The following is a 20,966-nucleotide window of genomic DNA, read 5'->3' as shown; positions in this document are numbered from 1 at the left end:
AGAAATGATTTTATGCAATGTTTATTTGTGATTAATAGTGGAATTCCAGATAGTAAAGTTACAGAGTATGGATCCACACCACATCCAACATCAAAGTTTTATGTTCCCAGTTTCTCAAAGATAACAATTACAGTTCTTATAATGTAATAGAAATAGTCCCTTTGTTTCTGGTTGTTTTTTTTTTTTAATCTTTATTTTGGGCAGTTTCTGGAACCTCACTTATCTAAATTCCACTTGAATGAGTTCATATGGCAGTCATCGTTCATGTGGCTGGTCAGTCAAATAAGCCACAACTACAATTCACTGGGCCTATTCTACCAGTACAAACCATCGGCATGCCCTCAGGTCATTTCATTCTGCTTCAGAGCCTAAAGACTTGTTTCCCAGTGACTTTAAATCTGAACTCTGCTTTTATATTACCATATATAGTTAACTATAAACCCAACAATTTGATCTGGGGACCATATTTAGTGCAGGAGCTTGTGTAACACTGACTAAAGTGAATCGTGGGAGGTGGTACTGGATCCATTGATTTTATTCTTTTTTATTGTTTACATACATAGGGTTCCTCTCCATTGTGAGCTCTTTCATGTACCCTAAGATGACTGGCCGAGCTGAATGCTTTACTACATTGTCTACATTCATAGGGTTTCTCTCCACTGTGACTTCTTTCATGTCTCTGAAGATGACTGGGCCAACTGAATGTTTTCCTACATTGTTTACATTCATAGGGTTTCTCTCCACTGTGAGTTTGTTCATGTCTCTGAAGATGACTGACCAAACTGAATGCTTTACTACATTGTTTACATTCATAGGGTTTCTCTCCATTGTGAGCTCTTTCATGTACCCTAAGATTACTGGCCAAGCTGAATGCTTTACTACATTGTCTACATTCATAGGGTTTCTCTCCACTGTGACTTCTTTCATGTCTCCAAAGATGACTGGGCCAACTGAATGTTTTCCTACATTGTTTACATTCATAGGGTTTCTCTCCACTGTGAGTTTGTTCATGTCTCTGAAGATGATTGACCAAACTGAATGCTTTACTACATTGTTTACATTCATAGGGTTTCTCTCCACTGTGAGTTCTTTCATGTGCCCTAAGATACCTGGCCAATCTGAATGCTTTACTACATTGTTTACATTCATAGGGTTTCTCTCCACTGTGAATTCTTTCATGTACCCTAAGATAACTGGCCAAACTGAATGCTTTACTACATTGTTTACATTCATAGGGTTTCTCTCCACTGTGAGTTCTTTCATGTACCCTAAGACTACTGGTCTGACTGAATGTTTTCCTACATTGTTTACATTCATAGGGTTTCTCTCCAGTGTGAGTTTGTTCATGTCTCTGAAGATGACTGACCAAAGTGAATGCTTTACTACATTGTTTACATTCATAGGGTTTCTCTCCACTGTGGGTTCTTTCATGTACCTTAAGAACACTGGCTCGACTGAATGTTTTCCTACATTGTTTACATTCATAGGGTTTCTCTCCACTGTGACTTCTTTCATGATTCTGAAGATAACTGGCCCAACTGAATGCTTTACTACATTGTCTACATTCATAGGGTTTCTCTCCACTGTGAGTTCTTTCATGTACCCTAAGATTACTGGCCGAGCTGAATGCTTTACTACATTGTCTACATTCATAGGGTTTCTCTCCACTGTGACTTCTTTCATGTCTCTGAAGATGACTGGGCCAACTGAATGTTTTCCTACATTGTTTACATTCATAGGGTTTCTCTCCACTGTGAGTTTGTTCATGTCTCTGAAGATGACTGACCAAACTGAATGCTTTACTACATTGTTTACATTCACAAGGTTTCTCTCCACTGTGACTTCTTTCATGTACCTTAAGATGACTGGCTTGACTGAATGCTTTACTACATTGTTTACATTCACAAGGTTTCTCTCCACTGTGACTTCTTTCATGTACCATAAGATGACTGGGTGAACTGAATGCTTTACTACATTGTTTACATTTATAGGCTTTCTCTCCATTGTGAGTTCTTTCATGTAGCTGAAGATAACTGATGATTTTTCTGTAAAACAGTGAGACGGTACTTAATGATACTTTAATGAAAACAACATTCTTTTTTTTTTTTTAAGGAAAATGCAAGTCATTATTATAAACAATCCAAAAAGAACAGACATAATCAAAATATTTGAAATTATTATACTAACAGTATAAGGACAATGATTTAAAATTATAAAAAGACATAGTTTAACAGCTAAAACGTAAGACAAAGCTCAAAGAAAATGTTGGTAAATACTAAATCTCTTTATATAATACACAAATGCATTAAGCAATAACTAATAATTTATTTCCAGGTATTTTGAATTTACTCATTGAAATACCTTTGAAAACAACATATTATGACTTTGTTTTGATATTCTCCACTACTATGGACTACAGCTAAAGACTATAAAAGTAGTTATTAATTTATAGGAGATATGCTTACTCTTCTCAACCATACTACTTCATAAACACTGAGTTTCACTCATCTATTTCTTTTTTTATATTTATTTTCCCTTTTGTTGCCTTGTTTTATTGTTGTAGTTATTATTATTATTATTGACATCATCATTGTTGCATAGGACAGACAGAAATGGAGAGAGGAAGAGAAGACAGAGAGGAGGAGAGACAGATAAGACACCTGGGGACCTACTTCACCACTTGTGAAGTGACTCCCCTGCTGGTGGGGAGCTGGGGGCTCGAACCGGAATCCTTAAAACAGTCCTTGTGCTTTGTTCCATGTACACTTAACCCTGTGGGCTACTGCCCAACTCCACACTGATTTATTTCTTATAGTTTCATTTGTTTATTATTTGTGGGAGAGATTTTTCTATGGAGAAAAGTGACAATCCAGAAAATCACTATAGTATATATGCTGCCAGTGATTAAAATGAGGATGTTAGGCATGATGTCACATCTATCACTATTTAAGTCATTTGCTAAACTACTCCATAAAATACTCATGGCATCATTTTTGATGAGATAACTTAAGAATTATATATTCGAAGCAGTGGTTATAAATTTTAATTACTTTAAAATGATTGTATTATGCAATGTACTCAAACCTTTGTTTACTTCCTTGGTGGTTATGGTGCTGCTTATTGGTGGAATGTTCCTCTAGTAATTTTCCTAAGAATAAAAAAAAGTATTACAAATCATTTATATATCTTGAATTTACATTGGTGAACAGTGGTGGACAAATATGTCTTCTAATTGACGAATGAATGAAGATTATAATTACCTATTGAGAGAAAATTCCTATGGTTTTCCCACAACACATCTCTGTAGAGTTTTTTCTCTGAAGGATTTAATAGTGTCCACTCCTCTTGAGTGAATATCACAGTTACATCTTCATAGGTCACTGAGCACTAAAATATATGAAGTATATTTATGTGAGAAAAAACTTCAGGGAGTCAGGCAGTACTGTAGCAGATTAAGTGCACATGGTGTGAAGCACAAGGACCAGCATAATGATAATGGTTCAAGCCCCCAGCTCTGTACCTGCAGGGAGGTTGCTTTGCAAGTAGTGAAGGTCTAAAAGTGTCTTTCTTGTCCTTTCTCTGTTTTCCCCTCCTCTCTCCATTTCTCTCTGTCCTATCCAACAATGACAACAATAATAATAACTACAAAAAAAGAACAAAAATTATAAGGGCAACAAAAGGGAAAATTTATAAAATAAAAAAAAAAACACTTCATACTGACAACATATTAGACATCTACTCTCAATTTTATAAAATCACTGATTATTTAACCTGCAAACATATATTGGGTAACTTGTTCATAAAATACATCACATTCATGGCCTATAAGGTGATATAATGATTGTTATTATAGCACTGGACTCTGTAGCATGAGCACCATTTCTCTATGCATCACAATAAAACAAGAGATGGCTAGGCTGAGTCTCTGAAATGCTGACTCTCTCAAAAGCCTAGACCAGGGAGAATAGAAGCAACTGATTGTACAGCTATATACAAGATGTTGGGTATTGTACAGCAAACCCTAACAAAGGGACCTTTAAGTTAAACCGATTACCAAACAATGTGATGATAACAATAACTATGCATTGTTGTCTTGAACACTAAGACAGCAGGAACCTCACATTTCCACTAAAGAGCCTATATAGCTCTCAATAGCAAGAATAACAAAAGGGGAAAAAAAATGAACCACTGGGACTAAATCAAACTTCAAATATTTGACACAACAAAAGGTGCCATCAGCACGACAGAGAGACATAGTATCAAATGAGAGAAAATATTTACATGTCAGACATTAGGTAAAGGGATAGTAACCAATATATGCACTCACAGAACTCAGTGGCGTAAAGGAACAACCATATTTAATGGGGGACAGTGAGTCAGGTGGTGGGCTAAGCGAATGTGGCCAAAGTGCAAGGTTGGGCTGTAGGATCTGGGTTAAAGCCCCCAGCTCCCCACCTGCAGTGGAGTTACTTCACAAGCACTGAAGCAGTTATGCAGGTGTCTATCTTTCTCTCCCACTCTGACTTCCCCTCCTCTCTCCATTTCTCTTGGCCCTAACAATAATGTCATCAGTAAAAAAAAAAAAAAAAACAAACAATAATAACTACAACAACAATAAAAAGCAACAAGGCCCACCTAACTCAACAAGACAAACAGGCTCAAAGTGAAAGGATGGAAAACTATCATACAAGCCAATGGACAACAAAAAAGAGCAGGAGTAGCTATTCTCATATCTGACATGTTAGACTTTAAATAGATAAGATTAAAAAAATATAAATGGACACTACTTAATGCTCAATGGGTCAGTCAGTCAAGAGGTCTTAATTATTAACATCTATGCACCCAATGAGAAGCCATCTAAATACATCAAATGCCTACTGAAAGAGCTACAGTAATGTATTAACAGCAACACAGTCATAGTAGGGGACTTAAACACCCTACTCTCTCAACTTGGCAGATCATCCAGGCAAAAAATTAACAAAGAAATAAGGAATCTAAATGAAGAGATAGATAAAATAGAACTATTGGACATTTTCAGAGTCATTCATCCCAAGAAACTGGAATACACATTTTACTCAAATCCACATGGATCATTCTCAAGGATAGACCATATGCTAGGCCTCAAAGACAGCATCAGCAAATTCAAGAGCATTGAAATCATCCCAAGCATCTTCTCAGACCACAGTGAAATTAAACTAATACTTAACAATCAACAAAAGGTTAGTAATAGCCCCAAAATGTGGAAATTCAACAGTACACTTCTTTTTATTTATTTATTTTATTTATTTATTCCCTTTTGTTGCCCTTGTTGTTTTATTGTTGTAGTTATTATTGTTGTTGTTGGATAGGACAGAGAGAAATGGAGAGAGGGAGGGGAAGACAGAGAGGAGGAGAGAAAGACAGACACCTGCAGACCTGCTTCACCGCCTGTGAAGCGACTCCCCTGCAGGTGGGGAGCCGGGGTTTGAACTGGGATCCTTATGCCGGTCCTTGTGCTTTGCGCCACCTGTGCTTAGCCCGCTGCACTACAGCCCGGCTCCCCAACAGTACACTTTTTAACAACTTCTGGGTAAAAGAGAAAATCAAGGAAGAAATCAAAATGTTTCAACAGTTTAATGAAAATGAAGACACAAGCTATCAAAATACTTGGGACACAACTAAGGCAGTACTGAGAGGGAAGTTCATAGCCATACAAGCACACATTCAGAAACTAGAAAAAGCACAAATAGACAGCCTGATTGCACAACTTAAAGACCTAGAAGAAGAACAAAGGAACACTAAAGCAACCAGAAGGACAGAAATCACTAAAGTTAGGGCAGAAATCAATAACATTGAAAATAAGAAAACCGGGAGTCGGGCGGTAGCACAGCAGGTTAAGCGCATGTGGTGCAAAGCACAAGGACCAGCGTAAGGATCCCGGTTCGAGCCCCGGTTCCCCACCTGCAGGGGAGTCACTTCACAGGCGGTGAAGCAGGTCTGCAGGTGTTTATCTTTCTTCCCCCCCCCCCGTCTTCCCCTCCTCTCTCCATTTCTCTCTGTCCTATCTAACAGCAATGATATCAATAACAACAACAATAATAACTACAACAACAATAAAAAGACAACAAGGGCGACAACAGGAAAAATAAATAAATATTAAAAAAGGAAAAAGAAAAGAAGAAAACCATACAAAAGATCAATGAAAGTAAATGCTGGTTCTTTGAAAGACTCAACAAAATCAACAAACCTTTAGCCAGACTCACAAAACAAAAAAGGAAGAAAACCCAAAAAATCGTATACTAAATGAAAGAGATATCACAACAAACACCGCAGAAATTCAACATATCATGTGAGGTTTCTATGAACAACTTTAAGCCACCAAACTAGAGAACCTGGAAGAAATTGGCAATTTCCTAGATACCTACCAACTTCCAAAAGTAAGTAAAGAGGAAGTAGATAAAAAGAACAGGCCAAACACAGCTAATGAAATTGAAACAGTTATGAAAAATTTTCCCAAAAATAAAAGTCCTGGACCAGATGGTTTTACATATGAATTCTAAAAAACAAAACAAAACAAAACAAAGTTTCTGGAGACGTCCAGAAACATTCCAAATTTTTTTTCTTTCTCCCTCTTTTGAATTTTATATATAGTTTTGGTATATATGTAAGTGTTTAGTCTTAAACTGTGTGACTAATGACAGATTTAAAATTGTTTTTAAATAATGTGTTTTTATAACAAAAGTTCTTTTTCCTCCAGTTTGTTATAACTAAATGTTTATGGGTATGTCTCAAGTTTGGTAACACTAACTTAACGGTCAGAAGTGTAACCCTACAGCTACACTTTTACCAGACAAGGTAAAAATTAATTGTTAAGGTAACTTACTATTTAGCTAAAAGTCTAAATGTTCAACGTGACTATTCATTCCCAAAACTAAACTATATAAATTTTATATACAGGACACCTTTGAAGGGCCCCCAAAGGTGCCCTGTAAATTATCTTGTGAAATTATCCACAACAGATCTGACATCAATCTGGCACTGTAAACGTTAAAATCATTGTCACGAATATGCGTTAACTCTCTAAGCAATTTGAGTCTGTTTAAAATACATATTTTAGCTAAAATTGGTCTCAAGATCCTGCGGTAGAGGCTGCTACAAGAGGTCACATTAGATGACCTTTAAATAAAATCATAAAGAGATTCTAAACCAATTATAATCATCGAGGTATCAACTATAACAAACCTATAACTTGTTACAAGTTCAAATTAACCACGAGAAGCAGATTGTTTGTGTTTCTTTCACAGGAATCCCAGAAAAACCATCTGAACCCCTGCACACCCCGACGTCACTCACTAGATGGCACTACTACCGTGGCACATCCCCGAAACCCTAGATGTCACTCAACGCGATCTGAAGAACCTGATACACAAACTCCAAGGACAGAACTTTCTTCATGCCTGGTTACCGTTCCTGCTTCTGACCTGCTTGTTACGTGTTGGCAGTTCCAGCTAGCTATCTACAAAAGAACAACATTCCAGCGGCTGACCTCCCTCATGCAGCGTTGCATCCCCTGCCAATTCTTCGGACTGAGACTTGTATCGGACTTTCTGACATACCCTTATACATTTTACACAATTTTGAAGCAGCTTATTTCCCTTCACGCTGCTGGTTTTTCATAGACTGATCCTGAGTAATTCATAGACTTTACAGACTGTTGCCTTGAGGACTATACAATGCCAAATAGCCCCTCTGTTTGGTGGGTCATGCCTCCCGCCTCCCCCTCATTATGTACGCTTGCCCCTTTCCCCACCCAAACAGTATGCTTTACATTGGTTTGTTCTAGCCCTCCCCCGCCAAGAGAATTGGATCAGTCCAGTTAATTTCGTGGGCCCGCTTGGCCCCGCCCCAAGGGACCCTGAGTTCGAGAGTTTCAGGGTTACAGAGTAAGAGAGAGTTCCACAGTGGGAGAGTTTCAGAGGGTTCCCCAGTACGAGAGTTCGAGGGTTCCTGAGTTAGAGAGTTCCTGAGTTCGAGAGTAAAGAGAGAGTGCTTGCGCCGCCGCAAAGAGACAGCAGAGTTCTGTTTGGTGATTAGTTTGTCTTAGTTTATGAATCGTTGTTCCTGAATAAAGAAATACAGCTTCCCTGCCCAGCCGTTGTCTCCACGTCTCTGTTATCCGCCCGTGAAGCAAGCCAGCCCGGCAAGAGTCATCCGAAAATTTTAACAACAAATGGCGCCCACGTGGACCTGACCTGCGCATCTCTCAGATAAGTAAAGACAATTTGGCTACCTATACACTAAGGCCTTCTCTTCTGCTTGTGAAGAGATCTCCAAAGGCCTCTGCTCTTTCTTCACGAGACTGTTTTGCTGTTTCTGGAACATTTATCTCTGGACCACTCTGTGGTTTCCACTCGCTCGGGCGAACTCAGAACAGCCAGCGAGAAGAGCCAGCGGGAGAGAGGCCAGGCGCGGAGCTGCTGTTTCCACCTGGTTAAACAGCCAGCCAGCCGGCTGTGCCCAGACAACCCCGAGCACCGCGCCCGCAGCCCGCAGGAGCCCGACGCCAGCACACAAGAGCCCCTGGAGCCTGAGGCCAGCCCACAGGAGCCGGCTCTCCACCGCGTGGTGCAGGGCACTAGACGCGTGATCCCTCCACACTGCTCGGCCACTGCGAACAGGGCAGCAGACATGGCAGGGCCATGGGGCAGGGCCGCGGCGGCTTATCATGGCCGCCACCCCTGGGCACCTAGGCCCACGCCTTCTACAAAACTGGCCTGCCTGCCCTTTTTCTATGAATTCTGGAACCATCCCGGGCCTCCCGGACCCCCGGGCTCCCTGCCAAAACTGGGCACATGAGATCTCCAGCCGCTGGTCCGGTCTGAAGACACAAGCTGGAGTATGCAGAGATTTGTGCAGAGATCGCAACCTGCAATTCCTAAAAGTGAAGCTGCGTGGGAAGCCACCTCCGGATGGTGAACCCCCCCCCAACCACTAAGACAGTACAGATTTAAATTCGTGTTTAAAATGACATGTCTTCATAACAAAGGTTTCTCTCCTCTTGTATTAATGACCATGTTTATGTGTATGTTTAAAGTTTGGTAAACAGTAGCTTTAAGGCTAAATTCTTACTAGTCAAAGTTAAATGAAAAAGGTTTTCAACGTAATTCTCATAAAGATAAAATTAACTTACATTTAAAGTCTAAGGTAAAAATTAGTTAACAAGCAATATATTTTAACTAAGTTAGGCTAAACAAAAGGTTAAATAGACTTGTTGATATGTAAAACTCTCCATTACCTTCTCTATTAGAAATGGTAGATCGCACAATGGTAATTATTATGCTAATTATTCTCATGCCGGAGGTTTCCTCTCCGGACCACACCTAGGGTCCATCTTGAATGGGTGTAACAAAAGGTTAAAAGACGTTGTTGATATGTAAAAGTCTCAAATTCCTTCTCTATTAGAAACGTTGGATCGTGCAGTAGATATGCTAATAACAAGTTTTGTTTCATAGTAAGTAAGTTGCAGCCAGCTGCCTGTGGGACTCTAGGCCGTTCCCCGCCCCCATGCAATTGCCCGTCGAGGCAAGTAGCCCCCCAGAGGCAAGAAATGTTTTTTTTTTTCAGATATGGCCCCCTCAGGCCTTCCCTTGGCAACATGCTGGTTTTTGTTATATATGTTTCTGTTCACCCCACACCCTTGATACTATAGCCATTTAGTTAAAAAGAAAAGGGAGAATTGTCGTATGCTTTACATTGGTTTGTTCTAGCCCTCCCCCGCCAAGAGAATTGGATCAGTCCTGTTAATTTCGCGGGCCTGTTTGGCCCCGCCCCAAGGAACCCCGAGAGAGGGTTCCTGAGTCCGAGAGTTCCTGAGTTCCTGAGTTCGAGAGTTTCAGAGGGTTCCCGAGTACGAGAGTTCGAGAGGGCAGAGTTCCTGGGTTCCTGAGTTCCAGAGAAAAAAGAAAGAGTGCTTGTGCCGCCGCAAAGAGACAACAGAGTTCTGTTTGGTGATTAGTTTGTCTTAGTTTGTGAATCGTTGTTCCTGAATAAAGAAATACAGCTTCCCTGCCCAGCCGTTGTCTCCGCGTCTCTGTTACCCGCCCGTGAAGCTAGCCCTGCCGGCTGGAGCCGCCGAAAATTTTAACAACAGTACTGGAACATGAATAGACATACTGAGCAGTAGAATAGAACTGAGAGCCCAGAAGTAAGCCCCCATATGTATGGACATCTAATCTTTGACAAAGGTGCCCACACTATTAAATGGAGAAAGCAGAGTCTCTTCAACAAACGGCGTTGGAAAAAATGGGTTGAAATATGCAGAAGAATGAAACTGAACCACTATATTTCACCAGATACAAAAGTAAATTCCAAGTGGATCAAGGACTTGGATGTTAGACCACACACTATCAGATACTTAGAGGAAAATATTGGCAGAAATCTTTTCCACATGAATTACAAAGAAGACTAAGACAAGCATAAACCTTTAGGAATACAAGCATAAACCTTTAGGAATACATAATACAAGCATAAACCTTTAGGAATACATAAACCTTTAGGAATACCTTTAGGAATAAAATAAAAAGCTTCTGCAGAGCAAAAGAAACTACTACCCAAACCAAGAGACACCTCACAGAATGGGAGAAGATCTTTACATGCCATACATCTGACAAAAGGCTAATAATCAGAATATATAAAGAACTTCAAATCTCAACAAGACAACAAATAACCCCATCCAAAAATGGGGGGAGGACATGGACAGAATATTTACCACTGAAGAGATCCAAAATGACAAGAAGCACATGAAAAAATGCTCCAAGTCTCTGATTGTCAGAGAAATGCAAATAAAGACAACAATGAGATACTAGTTCACTCCTGTGAGAATGTCATACATCAGAAAAGGTAACAGCAGCAAATGCTGGAGAGGATGTGGGGTCAAAGGAACCCTCCTACACTGCTGGTGGGAATGTTAATTGGTCCAACCTCTGTGGAGAACAGTCTGGAGAACTCTCAGAAGGCTAGAAATGGACCTACCCTATGATCCTGCAATTCCTCTCCTGGGGATATATCCTAAGGAAACCAACACACCCATCCCAAAAGAACTGTGTACAAATATGTTCTTGGCAGCACAATTTGCAATAGCCAAACCTGGAATCAACTAAGGTGTCCAACAACAGATGAGTGGCTGAGCAAGTTGTGATATATATATATATAATAAAATATTAGCTATAAAATATGGTGACTTCACCGTTTTCAGGCAATTTTGGATGGACCTTGAAAAATTCATGTAAAGGAAATAAGTCAGAAACAGAAGGATGAATATGGGATGATCTCAATCTCAAAAACAAGATCAGAAAAGAAAACACAAGTAGAACCTGAACTAGAATTGGCGTATTGCACCAAAATAAGAGACTCTGGGATGGGTCAGGGGTGGGGAGAATACAGGTCCAAAAAGGATGACAGGGGACTTAGTGGGGGTTTTATTGTTATATGGAAAACTGGGAAAAGTTATTCACATACAAACTATTGTATTTACTGTTGAATGTAAAACATAAATTCCCCAATAAAGAAAAATAAATAAATAAAGCAATAAGGACAACAAAAGGGGAAATCAATAAATAAATAGATGTGGGGGACAAAGAAATGAATGCTCTCTTCAACCAAAACATATTCAAATTAACCAGTTTACAATCAATGATTGTCAGATAATTGCATATGAAACAAAAAAAACCCTGCAAAATTATCTTAATAATTATCAAAATTATTAAGAAATAGTAATTATGCTCCCCACCTGAAGAGGAGTAGCTTCACAAGTGGTGAAGTAGGTCTGCAGGTGTCTGTCTTTCTCTCCCCCTCTCTGTCTTCCCCTCCTCTCTCCATTTCTCTCTCTTCTATCCAACAACAATAACTACAACGATGAGGCAAGGGCAACAAAAGGGAATAAACAAATAATAATAATAAAAAAAAGAAATAGTAATTATGGATTGCCATACTTTTATAGACTTAGTCATTTTCATCCTATTCCAGACTGAAGTTATGAAAAACCTACATGGAATTGAACTTCACTATAGCTGAGAATCAGTGCCAGCTATACAAATACGCCTCCAGGTAGCAATTTTTCCCCATTTTCTTCTATTTTAAATTAGTAGAACAGATAAGTTGAGAGGGAAAGGGGCAGATAGGGAGAGAAAAAAGAGATACTCCTGCAGACTTGTTCTACTGCTTGTTAAGTATTCCCCCTGCAGGTGAAGAGTGGGGCTTGAAAATGGGTCCCTGTGAATGACAACTTGTGTACTTAGCTGGGAGCACTATCACTCAACCCTCAAGGTAAGAATCCATCACACATAGAATGCCTGGGTAGAGAGGAATAGAAGTCTTTGGGGACAATAAACTATGTTCTAACGAACTTCATTTCTCCTGGTGGAATAATTTTACTAATTCCCTATAGAGCATGAAATAAAGACAGAGGAATAAAAACAGAGTACTACTTATGATGTTTCCATCTTCAAGGTACCTATGTGGTACCAGGGGTTGAAACTAAGTATCTGGGTATGACACTCAGAAAATCTTTAACAGGGTCTTCATGGCTGCACACACAGTAAACAGCCTACAGTAACATCTGTGCAATGGGACTACATCAAATTAAAAAGCTTCTTCACAGCAAAAGAAACCACTACCCAAACCAAGAGACCCCTCACAGAATGGGAGAAGATCTTTACATGCCATACATCAGACAAGAGTTTAATAACCAACATATATAAAGAGCTTGCCAAACTCAACAACAAGACAACAAATAACCCCATCAGAAAATGGGGGGAGTCCCAGCTCCCCACCTGCAGGGATGTTGCTTCACAAGTGGTGAAGCTCACTCATGAAGCTTCCCCCCTGCAGGCCGGGACCAGGGGCTCAGACCCAGGTCCTTAAGCATTGTGATGTAGTAAGCGTTTAACCACATGCACCACCTCCTAGCCCCCCATGTGTCTATCTTTCTCTCTCTCTCTCCCTCTCTAAATTCCCTTCCCCTCTCAATTTCCCTCTGTCCTATCGAGAAAAAAAAAAAAAAAACAAGTGGTGAAGCAGGTCTCAGGTGTTGATCTTTATCTCCCCCTCTGTCTTCCCATCCTCTCTCCATTTCTGTCTGTCCAATCCAACAACAATATCAGTAACAACAACAATAATACCTACAATAATAAAGCAACAAGGGCAACAAAAGGGAATAAATAAATATATTTTTAAAAATCATTAAATTAAAAAATAAAAGGGTTGATAAAAAGTTTTAAAAAAATGGGAAAAAAATGGGGGGAGAACAGGACAGAATTTTCACCACAGAAGAGATCCAAAAGGCTGAGAAACACATGAAAAAATGCTCCAAGTCTCTGATTGTCAGAGAAATGCAAATAAAGACAACAATGAGATACTAGTTCACTCCTGTGAGAATGTCATACATCAGAAAAGGTAACAGCAGCAAATGCTGGAGAGGTTGTGGGGTCAAAGGAACCCTCCTACACTGCTGGTGGGAATGTCAATTGGTCCAACCTCTGTGGAGAACAGTCTGGAGAACTCTCAGAAGGCTAGAAATGGACCTACCCTATGATCCTGCAATTCCTCTCCTGGGGATATATCCTAAGGAAACCAACACACCCATCCCAAAAGAACTGTGTACACATATGTTCTTGGCAGCACAATTTGTAATAGCCAAAACCTGGAAGCAACCCAGGTGTCCAACAACAGATGAGTGGCTGAGCAAGTTGTGGTATATATACACAAAGGAATGCTACTCAGCTGTAAAAAATGGTGACTTTACCGTTTTCAGCCGATCTTGGATGGACCTTGAAAAAATCATGTTGAGTGAAATAAGTCAGAAACACAAGGTTGAATATGGGATGATCTCTCAGGCAGAAGTTGAAAAACAAGATCAGAAAACAAAACACAAGTAGAATCTGAAATGGAATTGGCGTATCACACCAAAGTAAGACTCTGGGGTGGGTGGGTGGGTGGGGAGAATACAGGTCCATGAAGGATTCAGAGGACCTAGTGGGGGTTGTATTGTTGAATCTGGGGAATGTTATGCATGTACAAACTATTTTACTTACTGTTGAATGTAAAACATTAATTCCCCCCCCCCAAAAAAAAAGTGAGAAAAAAAAAAAAGAAAAACAAGATCAGAAGAAAAAAAAAAAAAAAAACAAGTAGAACCTGAACTGGAATAGGCGTATTGCACCAAAGTAAGACTCTAGGGTGGGCGTGGGTGGGTGGCTAGAATACAGGTCCAAGAAGGATGACAGAGGACATAGTGGGGGTTGTCTTGTTATATGGGAAACTGGGGAATGTTTTGCATGTACAAATTACTGTATTTACTGTTGAATGTAAAACATTAATTCCCCAATAAAGAAATAAAAAAGAGAGAGAGAGAGTAAGTGGAAAGAGATGCAGCCAAATAAGAAGCAGTGAAATAGACATAAAAGAAAATACACTTATGAATTAAAATACAACTTATCTAGGAAGAAAAAGACAGCATCAGATGCAGAACATGCCACTTACCTGAGAAATTGCCATTCCTTTCTCCTCCTCTCAATTCCTTCTCAGGACAGAAAATGAAGAGAAATCACAGTACCAGTTTGAGACTATGATTGAGATCCACTGGCAAAGCTGTTTTGCTTGACAGCACTGTACCTACAAGGAAGATATTGTAATGCACAAAAGGTCAAATAACCTAGCCTTTCAAGGTGAAGAGATTCAGGAAGAAGGACAAAACCCTTGGGGGCTACTGAATGGGTTATCCTGCATATCAGGGTCTTCCCTACACTTAAAATTTTACTGACATATCTCATTCAAACTCTTCACTTTCTTCTTCAATAAATGCATGGATCTTCAAAATCTAATAAAACGTCTGAGTCTTCCTACTTACCATAGGCCTCACTTCTCAGACATCAGCAGCAAAACAGTGATAATCACATACAAACATACTTTCATACCTGAGGCACTAGAAGCCTCAAATTCATTCCTCAGCACCATCATAAACCAGAGCTGAGGAATGCTCTGGTAAAATAATAGCACTGATATTCAGAAAACAAAGGAGAATAGAGCCTGGGGACAAGAGAGACTAATAAATTTTCTTCAAACTCCATTTCTAAACCTAAAACAGTTGAACTGAGTAAACCCCATGAGCACTCTTTGAATAATTAACTAAAAAAATTAAAATATAATAATGTGCAGGCCAGAAAGTAGCACAGTGGATAGTGTTGGAATCCAAAGCATATGGGTCTGAAGACTTTGAACCTTGGCACTACATGTGCAGCTGTGCATCTCCGATTCTCTATTTATTCTTCTCTCACAATAATAGATAAATTTGAAAGAAAATAAAATGAAACAATGTTCTGAAATGTGGATGAGAGGGAATCAAAGAATTCAGAAAATTTTAGCTGAGGGAAATTCCAGTAATGCTAACCACTCCCCAATGCCTGGTCTTGAAAGACAAGATGCCCCTACTCCCTCACTCCTGGTCCTGAAAGAGAAGAGTCCTTGTACCATGACCACCTGTAACTGTGAAAACCACTGTCTAATTGTGATAACCACTGCTTCTGTAATCCAAGGATAATTTAACTTACTCACACATCCTAGTTTAAAATAATGTCACAATGTCCATTCTGGGCCAGAGTCTGCAGGGTGACAACCATGGTTCTAAGTCCACAATGTAAAGTAACATTAGATTTCTCCTCCACCCAATTTTGGGTCCAGTCTCCTTGAATTTCAGCATTCCCTAACATAAATAATACATAGCTGGAGAATTTTTTCTATTTTCTTTCTATTTCTCTATTTATTTATTTTAAAATCTCTTTATTGGGAGATTAATGTTGAACAGTTGACAGTAAATACAATAGTTTGTACATGCATAACATTTCTCAGTTTTCCACATAACAATATTATTGTGTCCTTTTGTTTGTTTGTTTATTACCAAAGTTCTGCTTAGCTCTGCTTTTAAGTAGTTCTGCAAATTGAACCATGGAGCTCAGAATCTTATGCATCTCAGGCATGAAGGTCATTTACACAACCATTGTGCTGTGTCACCAGCCCAGCATGAACTGCTTCATCCTTTTCCTCATGTCCATCAATCAGAGGAGTAGGATAGCTAGTATTTTCTCCATAACTATGTGGACACTTATCTATGTGAATCCCCCAACGCAGTGCCATATCCCATCCCCCCCAATGGAAGGTCCTCTGTTCTTTATTACCCTAGGAGTATGGACCAAATACCTCTACAGGGTGCAGAAAGTGGGAGGTATGATTTCTGTAATTGTTTTTCCACTGGACATAGGCTGATCAACACCCCCATCCTGCTCCTATGTTTCCCTATTGGGGTAGAGCTGTAACGAGGTGAGGTTCCAGGACACATTGGTGAGGCTGTTTTACATATAAGCTTCTTAGATACCCTTCACCCCCAGTTGTGGCTTCTCAGCTTTTTCTTGGCTACAACAGAATTTTCCTTTGCCAGAACTCTGGACTCTACTTGCCTTATTTTCAGTGCCTCACTTTTCTAATATTTTGGTGCTAAAACTTGAGATAGGGTAGAATCTAGCTTCTCCCTCTGGGTGTTTCATGTCACACTATCCTAACACAGGTCCCCATCTGGTGGAGGGAATATTCACAGGAAGTGAAATGGTATCACTGTCTCTCCCTCCTCCTCCCCTATCAATTAAACTCGGTCCTATAAAATAAATTACATGAAGTAAAATTTAAAAAATAGGGGCTGACTGAGCGGTATCACACCTGACTGAACATGTACAATAATACACAAAGACATGGGTTGAGCCCTCATTCCCCACTTGCAGGGAGAAAGCTTTGTGAGTGGTGAGCAGTGCTGCAAGTGTCTCTTGTATCCCTCTCTATCACACCCTTACCTCCTCTCAATTTCAGGCCGTCTATATACAGTACATAATAAGATTATGAAATGAATAAATAATTATGAAATGAATAATTATGAAATGAATAAATAATGAGAAATAATCATATATCACAGTGATATATGATTATTTCTCCTTCCTCCTATATTTCTTATGAATAAAAAAATAATCTTAAAAGGTGGGGGGGAGTAGTGACCTCAGACACATGGCTGCTATGGGGAGCATTGGAGCCTCTCTGAGGCAACCTTTTCTATCTAAGCTCTGGAGGCTGAGACTCACCAGCCACATGATTACATCCAGACTCTGGAGTCACTGAAGTGTCCTCCTCAAGAAGTGAATTAGCAGGAGACATGTACAACTAAAAGGAGGAAGCAAGGACCCTGTGCACATTGAGAAGCAGCACTTACTTTCTAGAGTGACTTTCTTCATTTGCAAGCACTGCCCATAAGCAGCCCAGACTGGAAAGAGCACTGGCCAAAGCCTAGATTCTAAATAGATGGAGCTATTCTCACACTCATGAGGATTCTGACCACAGAATTGCTTTAGTGCCTCAATCCTGGAAATAGGAATCAGAAAGTCAAAACAATATGGAATCAAGCACTGACCTAGCTATATGGCAGGAGAGCTGTTCTATCAGTATCTAAAGAGGGTGAGCCGGGAGAATAGTAATAACAGGAAATCATGAAAAAGAGGTGAAAATGCCAGCAGAAAACAACTTAAACATTCTAGAGAGCAGACAGGGTGCCCCTGAGTCAGGCCGGTTCCTGCTTTTCTCTCCAGGCCCTGCTCAGACTGCACTGAAGACAGCAAGGAACTTGGGAGGAAGATGATGTATGTTGGAGCCCAGAATGAAAATCAAGAACTGTTGCCTCAAAGATGACAGGACCTGTCTGGAAGCAGCCTAGGGGATTAAAGTCACCCTACTGTGTCTCCTCTGCTGTGACTAGGTCCCCATGACCTGCTGTGTTCCCACTTGGGGAACACACACCAGGCTCTGCCCTCAATTGTTTGCCAGCATGGATACCCTTGGGGTTTGAGTCTAATTATCCATGGAGCCAGGGGTGTAAAGTACAGACTCCTGTCCCAGCTTGAGTGTGGGGGTCTGAGTTTGCACTAGCCCACTGATCTGAAGTGGGGCATGAAGAAAAGACTAGATAACCCTAGGCAGCAGTATCAGGTTGGGGAGAGATAATTAGGATCCAATTATTAAATTTATGCTGGTGGCCTGAGGAAGAGCAAAAGTTCATGTGCAAAATGCCTCTCTTGCTGTGTGCATGGCTCAGTGTTTGTTTAACATTCTGTCTCTCTATATAAGTGAAAATATGGCTGCATTTTTTGACTCATCTTGGATGGAGCTAGAAGGAATTGTGTTAAGTGAGATAGGTGAGAAAGAGAAAGATTAGTATGGGATGATCCCACTCATAAAAAGAAGTTGAGAAGGGATTCACACAGTAGCACAGCAGGTTAAGCACACATGGTGCAAAGATCAAGGACCGGCATAAGGATCCCGATTCGAGCCCCCGGCTCCCCACCTGCAGGGGAGTCACTTCACAGGTAGTGAAGCAAGTCTGCAGTGTCTGTCTTTCTCTCCTCTTCTCTGTCTTCCCCTCCTCTCTCCATTTCTCAATCTCCTATCCAACAAGGACAACAAGAATAACTACAACAATAAAATAACAAGGGCAAAAAAAGGAGAAAAAAACCTATTACAGATGCCAGATGGTGATAGTGGACCTGCCTGAGTACACACATTGCTCTGCTCACTTCCTGGGCTCAACTTCTAGTCTCTGATGGTGCAAGAGAGTAAAGAATGGAGCTGCAGCACTATATGTGTGTCTCTCCATCCCCTTGTTTTTTTGTTTTGCTTTGTTTTGTTTTGTTTTTATCTCCAGGGTTGTTGCTGGGGCTTGGTGCCTGCACTACAAATACACTGCTCCTGGGAGGCTCCCCACCCCATTTTGTTTCCCTTGTTTATCGTTGTTGTCATTGTTGGATAGGACACAGAGAAATTGAGACAGGGGAAGACAGAAAGGGGAAGATAAATATAGACACTTGCACACCTGCTTCACCACTTGTGAGGTGACACCCCTGCAAGTGGGGAGCCTGGGTCCCAAACTGGGATCCTTATGCCGGTCCTTTGCTTCCCTACACATGCACATAACCTGCTGCTCTACTGCACAGCCCCCTATCTTTCCCCTTCTATCCTGCATTACCATTCAAGTTTCTCCCTGAATCTAGCCAAAATTAATCAATAAAAATATTGTTTAATATGACTACAAGTAGCTGAGCTAATTAGTAGGGTGGGTATGCAAATCATTTTCCAGTGAGACAGCCAAGTCTCTGGTTCAATCTCCAGATTATCAGAAATCAGAAACGAACAGCGTTATGATAAAATTATGAGGAACATAAACAATAACAAATTCTGTTTCCCAGCTTGGAACAGGCAGTGAGCAGGACCCCATATTCTCAATTTCTGCACACTACAATGAGGCCACTATAACTGTGTGAACACTCTTCATGCATCTCTTCATGGCCCTCACGTTAAGGTTGGGGACTGCTTAGGATTCTCCAACAGGCGGAGGGAAGATAGCATAATTGTTATGCAGAAAAACTCTCATGCCTGAGGCTTCAAAGTCCCAGGTTCAATCCCCTCTCTACCATAAACCAGAGCTGAACAGTGCTCTGGTTAAAAAAAAAAAAAAAAAAACTATAGGATTCACTGACAGCCTTATTATAAGACAGGGCAATTCTGAAACACTTCTACTGGATTCAAATGAAGCAGCTCCAGGTATAATTTAACAGAAATCTACAATTTATCACTAAGAAAAATAAAAGTAAGGGGTCGGGCGGTAGGTCAATGGGTTCAGCGCAACTGGCGCAAAGCTCAAGGACCAGCATTAGGATCCCGGTTTGAGCCCCAGCTCCACACCTGCAGGAAAGTCACTTCACAAGTTGTGAAGCAGGTCTGCAGGTGTCTCTCCCCATCTCTGTCTTCCCTTCCTTTCCACTTCTCTCTGTCCTGTCCAGTATTAACAATAACTACAACAATAAAAATACAAGGGTAACAAGAGAGAAAATAAATTAAAGAAACCTTTAGCTGAGTCTATTGAAATCCAAGTTCCCAAAGAAGGCAGAGAAATCACAGCTTCCCTGGACCCAACTCAGGTGCAAGGTGCTGCTGACCATCATGCTGACTCCCCGACCTGCCCATCTTGCCTGGGGTTAGCAGGTCCTTCCTTCCTTGCTCGCCTCACCTTGGGCCAGACCCTGAGACACTCAGTAGGGAATGGGACGGGGCCAAGAAACGGCATCACTGACACACACAAGCGGGGGAGGGAAAGGAGGAGTGATCTCACCCCCTCTCCATAGAGCGCCCTGTGTTTAGTTCCCCCACAAGAATCGGGACAGCACAAGAGGAATCCAGTCTCGGGGTGGATATGGCGGACTGACCAGGGAGAGGCCCAGACACGAGGCTGCATTCCAGAATATTTTGGGAAGACTCAAGCGACCCCTCCCAATCTCAGCCTCAATGAGGGACACTTACGAAACTCCATCCAGTGCTGAACTTCCTGAAGTCTCCTCTCCAAAGTGCAAATCAGCAGAAACTGAGAGAAACACAGAGGAAAGTGGGGTTCCCAGAAACACAGGACGGATCGCTAGTGGGTCTTACTTCCTGGAGTGTCTTCTGGCCTAGACTGTCTGCACCACCCACCGACAGCCCAGATTGGTTCATGCCCACTGTCTCACAGTTGATTGGATGAAGCCCTTGCCATGCTCACACATCTCCTCTTCTGATTGGATAATGTTTAAACCCAATCAGCATCAGAGCTTTCTAAGTGACAGGAATACTGTCCTATCAACTTCTCTAGAGGGTGTGCCTGGAGAACTGCGAAACCAGAAATGGCTGGATCTTTCTCCTAAGTAATTTTCTAGAAGATTCAGCAGCAAAAAAACCTATGCTTCCACCAGCTTTCTCATGCACGTTGCTTACTCCTGCTCACTCTCTTTTCTGCTGGTTGGCCATATGTCACACAACATTGTGACCCGGCATGTCACCCCGAGGACTCGGTGCTGCTCGCTGTGCCGATGACT

At 40.9% G+C, this 20,966-nt stretch overlaps 3 protein-coding genes across 10 annotated transcripts in view; 2 read left to right on the top strand and 1 right to left on the bottom strand.

The window, feature by feature from the left end:
• LOC103127427 (zinc finger protein 709-like) overlaps nucleotides 1-20,966 on the top strand; it is a 426,106-nt gene that overhangs the window by 254,462 nt on the left and 150,678 nt on the right. The window lies entirely within an intron of this gene.
• The window catches only part of LOC132535538 (zinc finger protein 850-like), a 340,468-nt gene that overhangs the window by 254,477 nt on the left and 65,025 nt on the right, over nucleotides 1-20,966 (top strand). The window lies entirely within an intron of this gene.
• LOC103127428 (zinc finger protein 709-like) overlaps nucleotides 6-20,966 on the bottom strand; it is a 393,603-nt gene continuing 372,642 nt past the window's right edge. For 6 of the 7 annotated variants that reach the window (XM_060181660.1, XM_060181665.1, XM_060181663.1 and 3 more), the window contains one exon: nucleotides 6-2,045. In XM_060181660.1, the coding sequence (XP_060037643.1) occupies nucleotides 545-2,045 (1,501 nt within the window). In that variant the 3' untranslated portion in view covers nucleotides 6-544. Of the gene's footprint in view, nucleotides 2,046-3,084; nucleotides 3,149-3,260; nucleotides 3,388-14,517; nucleotides 14,650-20,418; nucleotides 20,629-20,966 lie in introns of those variants that run through there. The other variant, XM_060181659.1, reaches the window with a different exon arrangement.

The sequence above is a fragment of the Erinaceus europaeus genome, chromosome 23, assembly GCF_950295315.1.
Source record: "Erinaceus europaeus chromosome 23, mEriEur2.1, whole genome shotgun sequence".
In the NCBI taxonomy this organism is placed as follows: domain Eukaryota; kingdom Metazoa; phylum Chordata; class Mammalia; order Eulipotyphla; family Erinaceidae; genus Erinaceus; species Erinaceus europaeus.
This window is presented reverse-complemented; position numbering and strand designations above follow the sequence as displayed.